The sequence below is a fragment of the Microtus oregoni genome, unplaced genomic scaffold, assembly GCF_018167655.1.
Source record: "Microtus oregoni isolate MIOR12 unplaced genomic scaffold, Mior012 000029F_ref0000214, whole genome shotgun sequence".
Classification (NCBI taxonomy): domain Eukaryota; kingdom Metazoa; phylum Chordata; class Mammalia; order Rodentia; family Cricetidae; genus Microtus; species Microtus oregoni.
Window position 1 is genome coordinate 2,933,959 of NW_024543088.1, and position 13,119 is coordinate 2,947,077.

At 53.5% G+C, this 13,119-nt stretch overlaps 1 protein-coding gene across 1 annotated transcript in view; it reads right to left on the minus strand.

The window, feature by feature from the left end:
• Nucleotides 1-2,128: 2,128 nt before the first annotated feature.
• Nucleotides 2,129-13,119, minus strand: part of LOC121464708 (ras-associating and dilute domain-containing protein-like) — a 72,038-nt gene continuing 61,047 nt past the window's right edge. Inside the window, exons 10-16 of the mRNA XM_041677736.1 lie at nucleotides 7,594-7,744; nucleotides 6,570-6,760; nucleotides 5,914-6,265; nucleotides 5,021-5,160; nucleotides 4,630-4,769; nucleotides 4,326-4,480; nucleotides 2,129-2,243 (exon numbers count right to left, since the gene is read on the minus strand). Coding sequence (XP_041533670.1) covers nucleotides 4,375-4,480; nucleotides 4,630-4,769; nucleotides 5,021-5,160; nucleotides 5,914-6,265; nucleotides 6,570-6,760; nucleotides 7,594-7,744 — 1,080 coding nt within the window. The 3' untranslated portion in view covers nucleotides 2,129-2,243; nucleotides 4,326-4,374. The remainder of the gene's footprint in view (nucleotides 2,244-4,325; nucleotides 4,481-4,629; nucleotides 4,770-5,020; nucleotides 5,161-5,913; nucleotides 6,266-6,569; nucleotides 6,761-7,593; nucleotides 7,745-13,119) is intronic.

The window sequence follows — 13,119 nt, forward strand, 5'->3', positions numbered from 1 at the left end:
GTCTGTGACAACATGGGGTGCTCCTATCCAGGCCACAGGGATACTGCAGCCTGTGTGGACCTTATATCCAGGTTCATGTTCAGGGAAACCTCTGCTTGTCACTAGACCTGCTGTGCCCTGACCAACGCTCCTCCCTGAGCTGGGGCTGGGCCCATATACCCAGAGAGTGACACACAGTGTCTGTTTGGTGCCACCTGTTGCCTGTGAGGGCAGCCACCCCTAGAGCAGGAGCAGAGGAAGCAGTGGTATTTGCCATGCCCTTAAGTCAGGAGCAAGGTGCTTTGCCTGCATGGATGTCAGTGCACCATGTGCACGCATTGCATGCAGAGGTCAAAGAGCACCAGACCCCCTGGAACTGGTGTTACAGAGCCGTAAGGCACCGTGTGGGTGCTGGAAATGGAACATGTCCTGTGGAAGAGCAGCCAGTGCTCTTAACCACCAAACCATCTCTCCAGCTCTGAACACTGGCATCCTTCATAGTCATGAGTGAAATTCAGCTGACTCCACTGCATGTAGAGTTGATAAAGCTTTGCCAGCGTGAACAAGGGCAGAGGTCTGAAAATACGTTGCCTTTTTCCTGGTGGGCACCAGCCAAAGCTAAGTGCCCACTCAGATGGCAGGGGCTGCCCTGGCTACTCTCAGAGGCAAGCCACTTGGGGTGAGGGTCACACGTGCTCAGTGGCTTTTCCCACCTTATCGTGGCTAGAGGGCAGGGCTGCCTGGGCGCCCAGCTCCCAGGCTCTCATGGGGCCTGTGAAGCTTCCGCAGTCACACCTGCTTTTAGCACTGTTGTGATCCTTATTTCACATGAACACCTGACTAGACACATGCACACGTAAGTCGTGTGTGTGATGTGATTGTGCACGTGTGCCTGCATGTCGCAGAGCACGTGGGGCGGTCAGAGGATGGCTTTTGAGTCAGTTCTGGCCTAGGGATTGTTCTCATGTTGTCGGGCTTGCAGCAAGTACTCGTACCTGCTAAGCCATCTCATCAAACCACCTTTGGTAAAAATATTTCACTCAATTTATTCTGATCGGTTCCCCCCCCCCTTATCTCCTCCCAGATCCCCCCCACCTCCCTATCTTTCTAAGTCCACATCTTTCTCCCTTAAGAAACCAAACAGAGCCAGGTAGTGGTGGTGCACACCTTTAATCCCAGCACTCGGGAGGCAGAGGCAGGTGGATCTCTGAGTTCTAGGCTAGCCTGGTCTACAGAGAGTTCCAGGACTACTCAGAGGACCCTGTCTTAGGAAAAAAAAAAAGGATAAAAGACATATAAAAAGGCCAAGAGAAATATGCATATGTGTGCACACACCCACACACCAGTAAGGGGAGGAGCCCAAAGAAAGCAGTATGAGACAAAAAATCTTAAAGTACCTGTGAGTTTGTGTTAGCCATCTGAAGTGTGGGTTGTATACCCAATGAAGCTTTCTTGGAGAAGCTAATTTTTCTTTTGTGAATGGTTGTTAATTGGAGATAGCCCTGTCTGGTCTGGATCTGTGCAGGCCCTATGCATGCTTCCAGTCTCTGTGAGTTAATGTGTCAGACCTGTTGTGTCCTTCATGTTATTCATCCTCAATGGTTCAAGTGCTTATTGCTCTTGCAGAGGACGTGGGTTTGGTTCCCAGCACCCATATGGCAACTCACAAACTGCATGGAACTCCAGTTATGAATCTGGCACCTTCTTCTAGTCTCAAAGGGCTCCTAAATGTGCATGGTACACAGAAACGCACGCAAGCACACACAAACATAATTTTTTAAAAATCTTGAATAAAAAGATTTGGGGGCCAGAAAGATGACGACTCAGCAGGTAAAGGCTCCTGTGCTGAGCCTGCTGACCTGAGCTGAAGTCCTGGGACCTACGTGGTGGTGAGAACTGACTCCCATAGTTGTCCTCTGCCCGCCACATGCACACCATGCATACATGTGTACTTCACTCCATGCACATAAAATAAATCAATAAAAACGTAAAATTTTTTTGAAATCTTTATCCAGCATCTTGGGCATCATCGAGTTATGGCTGCCTGCCCAAGCAGGGTGGAAACATGTAGCGATAGCAGCAGTAGAAAGGCCCTGCAGCAGATGCACTGCAGCTCTTCGTGGCAATCAGGAGAGGCAGCATGGAGAAGCATTGGAGCAAGTAACAGGGCCAACAGAGGATCCTGCTACATGGGCTACCCTCCACAAAGGTCCCTTTCCGGTGAGGGATGTTTGCAGCTGGCTCGGGCCTCGGGCTGGAGAGAGCTGCAACACAAGCATGCGGGCCCCAGTTTGAATCCCCAGAACCTACACAAAGCTGGCTACAGTAGCTCGTGTCTACTCCTCGTGCTCCTACAGCTAGATGGGAGGAAGAGAGAGAATCCTGGAGGCACTCGGGTCAACCAGCCTGGTGCAACCAGCCTGGTGCATACAGAAGCAAAGAGAGACCCAGTCTGAAACAAGGGGGCAGTGAGGGCTGTTCCTCAGGTTGTCCCCTTACCTCAACACAGGTGCTGTGCATGTGCACGCACGCAGCGCACGCACACACACACTTCCCAAATTCTTAAAAGATGAGGACCTGACCAAGTTCTTCCACTAGCTTTTTGCACACTGAAGACATGGGTAGAGCTACTGACCCCGCTGAAGGTGTCCAGTAAGGCCAAGTTTGTTGACACCCAGTGTGGGCAGGTGCCAGCTGCGAACACAGCATGCCCAGACCCTGGCTGGCTTCCCAACAGTGTAAAGGGACGTGGGCTGGGGAGGAAAGTCCTGGGCCCCAGCTCAGAGTTCAACATCCTGCCTTGGTGATCAGTGACAAGTGGGGACCAGTGGAGGCCATCTGAGCAAGGAGAGCAGGCTCAAGCCTGGCTTGGGCCCAAGAATAGGTTGGTTCAATCATCTATCCTTCTCCGGGCCTCCAGATCCCTGTCTTTGGAGAGATACTAAGCAGTGTGATTTAAAATGATGGGGACAGGCATGGGGACCCTGCTTGGTGGCTGAAGCAAGACCGCAGTGGTGTGGGAGCCGCTCTGTACTACCTCCTCCACAGTAAGCAAGACCGCAGTGGTGTGGGAGCCGCTCTGTACTACCTCCTCCACAGTAAGCAAGACCGCAGTGGTGTGGGAGCCGCTCTGTACTACCTCCTCCACAGTAAGCAAGACTGCAGTGGTCTGGGAGCCGCTCTGTACTACCTCCTCCACAGTAAGTTCTACACCAGCCCAGGCAGAATCTCAAAGAAGGACCAAAAGACCATACCACACTGGCTTGTGTTTCTTGTGTTCTGGCTGAAAGGAGCTGCAATCCTGGGTTAGAGCGTGGTCAGTCAACCCCATTCATAGCCTAGTTCAGGAGAGCAGGCCTGTAATTTCAGTTGTTGAGGAGGCTGAGGCAGGATGGTAGACAGCTCACAGTGCTTAGGCTATGGAGCAAGGCCAACCTGGGCAACTCAGTGAGAGTGTTGCAAAACAAAATATAAAAAGAGGGGCTGAGGGTTGTAGCTCAGGGGTAGCTAGAATCCCCCAGTGAGGGGCTGGGGTGTGGCTCAGTGGTAGAGCCCCTGCCTAGAATCCCCCAGTGAGGGGCTGGGGTGTGGCTCAGTGGTAGAGCACCTGCCTAGAATTTCCCAGTGAGGGGGGGGCTGGGGTGTGGCTCAGTGGTAGAGCACCTGCCTAGAATCCCCCAGTGAGGGGCTGGGGTGTGGCTCAGTGGTTGAGCACCTGCCTAGAATCCCCCAGTGAGGGGCTGGGGTGTGGCTCAGTGGTTGAGCACCTGCCTAGACTCCCCCAGTGAGGGGCTGGGGTGTGGCTCAGTGGTTGAGCACCTGCCTAGAATCCCCCAGTGAGGGGCTGGGGTGTGGTTCAGTGGTCGAGCACCTGCCTAGAATCCCCCAGTGAGGGACTACCTAACACACCAAGAGCCCTGGGTCAAACCCCCAGAACCAGAAGCAGTGGGGAACTATATCCACCACAATCTCTATTAGGCCCACTCAAGGCTTCTCCTATGTTGGCTGGAAGGGTTGATCACAAAAACCACTGACTTCCCTCAGTGTGGCCCATGTGTCCTGTACCACAGTGCAGATCCTGCATCCCCACTGTAAGAATACGAAACATAGTTTATTGAATCTCAATTCTCCATTAAAGTCTTTAAACATAAAAGCTCTGTAGGAAATGTCACAACTTAGTGTCATCTGTCATATAAATAAATATACACTAAGAGGTACAACACTATCAACACATGTCCTCAACGTGAGGCCACAACATAGGAACTCAGTCAACTTTAAAACCCAGGACTGGCTGGACTGGGGAGTGTGGGGCTTAGGGGTGGGCAGTGGGTGAGTGTCGATGGCACCTGGTGAGGATACGGGAAGCAGGTGCGGGGGCAAAGGTTCTTTGGTCTATCAGGAAGGAGGCTTGCGAAAGCGGATTTTCTTGGCTGTTTCCACATCAGACTTGGCCACCAGAAATTGCATCTTCTTGCCTCCATGTCGAATCAGATCTACTGCTCTGAAATCGAGAGGTGGAGATGGTGCAGAAGAGCCAGCAGCAGCCACGGCCTCTGCCTCTCCCCGCTTCAGAATGCAGGACTGGCTTGCAGGTGCACCCCCATACAACGATCTGTGAGTTCTGTGTTGCAGGCCAGGTATGGCACGTACCTCATGTAGCTCACACCCATCAGGCTGCTGCCGTTCACTTCCAGGATTCGGTCTCCCAGTGACAACCGCCCGTCAGATGCTGCAGGGCTCCCGGGAAGCAGGGTCTGTATGTAGAGTCCCGGGGTCTCCAGAGGTGTGTGCTGGGAAGAAGCAGGGGTCTCAGGATGCCTCTGGTGCTCCCCAGCAAAGACCCTGTACCACACACCCCTCTCTGTGAACATGCCTGGAGACAGCCAGGTCACAAATCATGATCCCTGTGTGCCCCACAGGGAAGCACTGGGCCTCACCAGTGCTCCCAAAGGCAGGCCCATGAAACAGAACAGGCATTTCTCACTGGCCCTGACTATGGTACAAGAACAGGAGGAGAGGGCTGAGGGTCAGGGCTCCTCACCATCCCATCAATCAGGCCCATCCCCAGCCCCGAGGGGCCTCGCTCGAGCTCCACCATGAACACATAGCAGAAGTCCTCTGCGCTGGAGCTGGGGCTGGAGGCCTCAGCAGGAGCTTCAGCAGCAGCCTCAACAGTGTCTCCTGGGTGGGCGGGGGAGGGGGGATAAGGAGTCAGTGGGCTTGGAGGCCAGCACTCACTCCCAAAGTCAGGACACAGGGGACCTCTAGGAGGGCAGAGATGTCCCACATGCCAGAGCACAGCAAGTGCTGCTGGAGCCCACGGAAGACACCAGCTGGACAAACATGACAGCAAGCCCAGGGAAGGGACAGGCCCACTCAACAGGACGTGTTCCCGAGGTCATGGACCCAAAGCACATGGCAACCCGGCCTCCTACCGCCTCTTCACTGTCTTACCCACTCCCATCTCTTCACCAGGATGCAACTGCAAGTCTATCCTCCGAGGCCCCCACTGCATCCAGACCCTGCTTCAGAACCCAGACTAACTGGCCCACCCTGAGGCCCTGTCCCTCTCTGTCAACAGAGCTTGTGTCTGAGTGGGGATCTCAGGATAGGCCCTGACCTAACAGTTCTGAACCCCAGCCCCAGAACCTGAGCAGGCAGCTGGCCTTGTCCTGCTCCATTGAGTGCCCACTGTGAGAGTCTTCAGACTTGGCGGAGAATCAGGACACAATGGTAAGAGTCCTCCCGGGGCCAGGAGGGCCCCACTGTGCACACATGCGCATTGGTATGTGCTCAATCCTAAGTGCACGCGCGCACACATGCCCAGACTGTCTCTCATCAGGCACTAAGGAGTTTGTTGATCAGCACTTACAGGACAGCCCAAGGAGCCCCAAGCAGGGTTTGCTACCCAGTCCCGAGCAGGCCAGGCCTCACCTTCTAGAACCACACCAGGAGGGCCACCTGGCCCATTCCTCTGCCCCTCGAGGAGTGCTTTTCCACGGTGGCCACTGGTCTCTGGCCAGGTGGGGCCTCCAGGCTCCAGGCCCAGCGGTGTGCTGGGAGGAGTGAGCAGGCAGGAGGAGTCAGTGTGCAGAGAGCCAGCCTGGGAGCCCCTGCGGTCCCCTCGGGTAGTCTGTCTTCCAGGGGGGCCCTGTGCCCAGGGAGCTCCAGTGACAGGAAGAGAATGGGCAGGGGCAGTTTCGACAGCGCCTCTGCCTGAGTCCCTGTTTGCCAGGGGGCAGCCAGGGCCTTCTGGATGCCCCTCAGGAATGGTGTGGTACAGGCCCTGGGAAGAGAGGTAGGCAAAAGATGAACCCAAGAGAAGGGGGCAGAACCCAGAGAACCCCAGAAGAGGCACAGACAAGCCACCCCAGAGGATACAGGCTCGGCCAGACCATGCCAGGCATGAAGAGTGGGTGAGGACGTTTGCAAACCTTCTCCTCAAATGGAGCCCTAAGATCTCGCGGTCACGCCTGCTGCATCCCCCAGCCCACTCTAGACAACTGTACCTGCTTCTGCTGACAGCTGCAAGTCTCAGGGTGCTCTGAGTGACCCAGTCCCTCCTCACCAACATCTCTGCCCCACTCTACCTCGATGCCCTCGGGCTGGGCAGGCCCACCGTCAGGGCTGCCTTGGCCCCGCAGTCCCCACAGGAAGTGGCGGATGTAGAGCAGGTGCTGGTAGGTGCTGTCCTCCAGGCAGTCGGCCTCCAGGTCCACCTGGAAGCCCTGGCTTGGCAGAACGATGGGTGGCGGATTTTCATAGGACTCCAAGACGTCCTCTGCAATGGAACGAGTGCAGATGCTGGGACCTGGCCTTCCTCCTTTCCTTCCCTCCCTTTTCCCTCCCTCCCTCCCTCCTAGATCCTCACCCACCCACTGAGGCCGTAAGACAGCAAGACCTCAGCAGGATGAGCCTGGCACAGGCTCGTCTCTCTGGATCCTGACTAGGCTCTAGCCTGAGCAGACCACCCCCACGCGCCCATGCATCCCTAGGACACATACATATGGACACTGGCATGTTAGTGTATGCAGGCCCTGGATGGGGATGGAGGCAGGAACCTTTCTGTGATGCCAGCTCTGAGCTCCCAGCACAGAGTCTGGTGCATGGTGTTGGGGGAGTGTTCTAATACCAGTTAGTAAATTGGAAGGCATCCTCTGGGCCCAGGCCAGCCAGTGTGGCAGGTGATAGGAAGACGGTGGGAAGCCTAACGTTGGCCAGCCTGCACTTTTGTGTTGGCACACTGTAAATGCATGCTTATGAAGGAAGACGTGTGTAACTTACAAAGGGAAATGTGCACACACATACGTGTATATACCTCTGCTGCATACATGCATGAACAGCACGTGTACTCAGAGCTGAGGAATGTCTGCAGAAGGTTTTGAAACCCCACCCTGCTGTTCATTTCCTGACCAGCTGGGCCCCAGTCCTAAGTCCTAAGAGCAAAGGGACATTGACTCTGAGATGAGGGCACAGTAGGACCCTGGGGGGAGGTGCCATGTTGTAGGGGCCCTTGTGTCCCCACCTCAGTGAGCTGCTCTGTGCTTCCTGAGCTTGGGAGTTGTCCCCACCACCACCACCACAGCCCAAGGCTTGGCCGCTGGGAAGGCTCACCTGACTGGAAGGCTTCGGGGCTGTCTTGGGCTCCCGGCTCCCAGGCGCTCATAGGGCCCATGGCAGAGGCCAGCTGGTACTGAGTCAGTAGCCGGTGCAGCTGAGCAGGGCTCAGGGCAGGGAATGTGGCCCGCAGGGTGGCCCAGCTCATCTGGGGACAAGAAGCTCTGGTCAAAGACCTCCGGGTGCATGAGGCAGTCCCTTGCCCACAGGAGTTCCTCCTCTGGCAGGGTTCTAGCCCCTCCCCCTGGTCTTTTCATTCCAGAGGCGAGGGGTAGGGGTTGGGGGACAATGCAGACAGCAGGGAGGTCAGTGAGAGGATGGAGCAGAAGACACCACACTGACCACCTCATCCACAGTGGAGAGGCTGGCCTCGCTACAAAGTAAGACCCTGGCTCAAGAAACCCAGGAGAATGGATAGAAAGGAGTGAGGGAGCGGGAAAGAAGCATGTAGACCGTGTAAAGGACAAACAGCGTCATCGAGGTGCTGGGAGAGCTGACAGCGCTCAGGGTAGGAACAAAGGGACAGCCAGGTATAGTGGTGCCCACTTGGAATTCCAGCACCCTCAGGAGGTGGCAATGGAGTGTCAGGAGTTCAAGCCCAGCCTGGGCTACGTAAGAAGTCTGAAGCCCGTCGAGGCTAACAATAACGAAACCAAACCAGAAATGTGTAAGCCCTGGTGGTCCTCTAACAAAGCCAGGCCAGACACCTGGCAGTCCCCTGGCTCCCTCGTCACCCTCCTTTCTCCTTCTCCAGCCTGGTGCTCATCCCTTTTTTTCTACAGTGGCACAAGTCCTCTATGGCCTCATGACAAAGGTCCTGTGGACCACAACCTTGATCTGAAAGTTCCTCCTCTTTCACAGGCAGCACAGCTGGCCCTGAATTCCAGGCCAGGCGTCTTGGGCTGCAGAATATAGAGGCGGACTTCAGACTTCCAGGTGGCTCTCCAGAAGTCTCTCAGCCCAGGAGGGGTGGTGGTGGCACTCAGGAGGCAGGGGCAGGAGGACCTCTGAGTTCAAGGCAAGCTGGTCTACATAATGGGTTCCAGGACAGCCAGGGCTACACAGAGAAACCTGTCTCAAAAAAATAAATAAATAAAAATAAAAAATAAAAAGTTTCCCTTCTCAGAGTCCTATCATCTTGTATTATTCTGCTCTGGGGGAGAGTGGGGTGGTTCATGGTGCCAAAGTTCTGGGTGGTCCCTCAGGGTCGGGGTAGAGTCAGCCTGAGACCCCCACCACCACCATTCTCTCTGCCTCAGTCTGCTGCTTTGGCTTTAGTTTTCCTGTCTTTTCTTCCTCTCTCACCATGGCTTGATTTTCCTGCCAACAGTCACAGGCCTGGGTTGTGGCCATCCAAAGTCTATGCCCCAGGGACAGCCAGAGCGGCAGGGCTGTTGGCGGAGGGACAAGAACTGACTCCAGGGCCACACTCTTGCTGGGAGCCCCTCCACACACCCCTCAAGTCCAAGACTCACAGGGGGAAGGGCTGTTTCTTTTTGAGGTCTTCCTCCCACTCCGGTGGTTTGTCCCCAGGTTGTCAGGGAGGAACCAGCCATGAATCACATCTTCCTGCTCCTCCCTCTGGGTTCTGCTCTCTGGTATTTGGGCAGCCACTTCGGGAAGATTTCCTTCGCTCTTAACTTCCTACCCTGCCACTGGGCCTTTTCGCTCTGCTCCTGTAGTTTTAACTTATAAGCATTCTTGCTTGGTTTTGTTTATTCAGACAGTGTTCTAAACCAGCTAACGGCTCAGCCAGTAAAGATGCCTGTCACCTCAAGCCCTGAGTGGAAGTTCCAAGATCCATACGGTAGAGGGGGAGAACCAACTCCTGCAAGTTGTCCTCTGACCTCCAAATGTATGCTTGCTTATACACATACTCACACACAATAATCATGTAGTATATTAATGTAATTTTAAAAAAAATTAATGGGCTGGGAGAGATGCCTCAGCAGCTAATTGTGCTTGCTGCTCTTCCAGAGGATCCAAGTTCGGTTCCCAGTACCCACATTAGACGACTAACTACCGGCAGTAATGCCAGTTCCAGAGGACCAGCACGCTCCTCTGTGGGAACCTGCACACACGGCATGCATTCATTCATCAATACAGACACACATATGGGAAAAAAAGGAGTCTTTACTAAACAGTTTTAAAAGGACAGGGTCCCTTTGTGAAGCCAAGGCTGACCTTGAACTCATGACCTCCCCGCCTCAGCCTCCAGAGTATAGGAATTGCAAAGTGTGTGTCACTGTGCCTGGCCCAAGAAATCTCCTTGCTACCTTATTTACAGGCACACTATTATTTATGAACACTATTTCTTCCCTTCCTCTCACGAGGATAAAAATAATCTTTTTTCCTTTGCAGTTGCTTTTTGCTGGCTAGTCTGAGACCTATTTAAATAAAGCCCTGGGGCTAAGGGTGTTTTCTTTTTAGAGGGTTCAGAAGCAAGGACCATGAAGAATATGGATGGACTCCATTTTCTTGTGTGGAGAGCAAGACTAAGATACCTGCTACTGGCTCTTGGCAGAACAAGCCTGTCACTTGTCACAGCCCGCCCTCCCTGTCACAGACCGCCCTCCCTGTCACAGCCCAGTGGCCCTCCACCTCACAGAGGTTCCACCAGGGGCCTGGACTAGTTGTCTTCACAGTGGACCTCCAGGACTCCATGTGGGATGGACAAGCATCTAGCCATGCAGACAGGAGCAGCTGAGAGTCCAGGGGGTCAGAGCTGCTTCCTTTCTGCATATAGCCCTACTCAGACATCGCACAGGCCTTCGAGTGGGGAGATGCCTCCCCCCCCCCCCCAGCTCAAGTGTTTGCCTCTCAAGCATGAGGGCCTGAGCTGGATCAGCAAAACCCATGGAAAATTAGGTGTGGTGCACAGAGTCCCAGCTTTTGGGGTGACGAGGCAGATCACTGGAGCTCACTAGCCAGCTAGCCTAGCCTACCTGGCAAAGTGCTAGGCCAAGGAGACACCCTGTCTCAAACAAAAGGTGAAAAATGCACCTGAGGAATGACATTCAAGGTTGGCTGTCCTGTGACCTACACACGCACGCACACACACGCGTGCGCACGCGCGCACACACACACACACACACACACACACACACACGTTGAACAAATCTGAAATGCACAGTTCAGCTTTTCTCAAAGAAATACCCTTGTGACCAGCCCCGTGAACAGTCTGGAGCCAACACAATAAACAGTGACCACCCAGAGGCCTCTCGAACCACCACTGAGGGCTCCTTATGAGCTGAGTCCCAGGAGCCCAAAGCATGAACTCTGTTCCAGCTCAACAGAGGACAAGGGTCAGCTGGGGTGCTTGTTCCCAAGGCTTGCTCCCAGCTCTGCAGATTCTCACATGCAGAATGACCATGACAGACTTTGTCCACACAAAGCAGCTGATGATCAAGGACCTCGAACAAAGGCCCAGGTCTTGCATGAATCACGCAAGCATTTTACCACTGAACTACAGCCCAGACCATTGTTTTCCTTTATGAGTAGGAGGATTTTTAGTTGTGTGTGTGTTCCCACCTGTGTAAGTCCAGCGGGCAGACCTCCCATTCAACTCTTTATGGTTCCATACTACAGATCTATTCCCCTGTCCCTCCAGGTCCCTTCAATGGTTTTCTAGACCTTCAACTAAATGACTTTGAATTTCATCAGGTTATGCAAGCTGCTCTCTGAAAAAGGGTAGGTTCACCCCAGGCCACTTCATCTAAGGGCTGTACTTACCAAAATCTCTTTGTGGGCTGGAGGCACAGTTCAGTGGTAGAGTCCCTGCCTAGAACCCCCCAGTGAGGGGCTGGGGTGTGACTCAGTGGTAGAGCACCTGCCTAGAATCCCCCAGTGAGGGGCTGGGGTGTAGCTCAGTGGTAGAGCACCAGCCTAGAATCCCCCAGTGAGGGGCTGGAGTGTCACTCAGTGGTAGAGCACCTGCCTAGACCCCCAGTGAGGGGCTGGGGTGTAGCTCAGTAGTAGAGCATCTGCCTAAGATCCCCCATTGAGGTGCTAAGGGCATGATTCAGTGGTTAACACTTGCCCAGCATGCACAGGGTTCTGGGTTCCATCTCCAGTACTGCTAAAGAAAATAAAAAAGCTTAGTGATTGCGATGGTTTGAAAGAAAATGCCCCCATAGGCTCATAGGGAATAGCACTATTAGCCTTTTTGGAGTAGGTAAGCTGTTGTTGGAGGAACTGAGTATCTGGGGGAAGGCTTTAAAGTCTCAGATGTTCAAGTCAGGCCCAGTAAAGCATTCTCTTCCTGCTACCTGCCAATCTGGATGCAGAACTCTTAGTTCCTTCTCCAGCACCATGTCTGCTGGCATGCCGCCATGATAATGAACTATAAACCTCTGCAGCTGTAAACCAGTCCCGATCAAATGTCTTCCTCTGTAAGAGTTGCCGTGGCCATGGCTCTTCACAGTAGTGGAGACCCTGACTAAGTCAGTGGTTTTACTGGCTAGTTTATGTCAAGTTGACACGAGCTAGAATATCTGAAAGGAGAGAACCTCAGTTGAGAAAATGCCTCTGTTAGATCCAACCATAAAGCATTTTCTTAACTAGTGATTGATGCGGGAGGGTCCAGCCCATGGTAGGTGGTGCTGTCCTCAGGCTGGTGATCGTGGGCTTTTTATGAAGCAGGCTGAGCAAGTCGAGGGAAGCGAGCCAGTAAGCAGACCACTCCACGGCCCTGCATCACTCCTGACTCCAAGTTTTTGCCCCGTTTGAGTTCCTGTCCTGACTTCCTCCAGTGATGAACAGCAATGCTGAAGTGTGAGCCAGAGAAACCCTGTCCTCCCCAGGTTGTTTTGGTCATGGTGTTTATCACAGCAACAGTAACCCTAACTAAGACAGTGATATCTGGGAGGAAGCAAACTAAATTCACATGTTCTAGCTGCCAGACATGTCTAGACACCTGAGTTTTCTATGGTAAATTTTTCACTTTGTAGTGAAAAAATTAAACCAGTTTTCATACCTAACATTGTGAACTTCATGTAGAGCGCATTTCCCCTGGGCCTGGTAAATGTCTCAGCAGGTAAAAAAGGCTCTTGCTCGCATTTGCGGGCCTGAGTTCATCCCAAGGACTCCGCGGTAGAAGCAGAGAACAGACAGCTAGGAAGCTGTGCCCTGAACTCCGCCCACTCACTATGTGCAAGTGTGCGTGCATACACACAAATAAGCAAAGAAATATAACTTAAAAAGCACAGTTCCTAGCAGAGGACATTTTAAATGCTTGCGGAGTGGATAAAGAACACAAGGGGCCATGTCTGGAATCACAACTCCACGTATGCTGGCTGCGTGACCTCACTTTGTGTTCCACACAAGGGCCTGGGGCACAGTGCTGACCACTCAGTCAGCTGCAGTGCAGTCGAGGGTGACGCCGGAGTCTCAACGGGAAAGAGCGCCACTGTCATCCGTGTCAGTGGGGCGGAGACGCGGGTGTGAGTCTGCAGAAAGAATAGCTTTTCTTTTCTTTTTTAACTTTTTAAAAAAAGATAAGCTCTCCACATGTAGTTCAGGCTG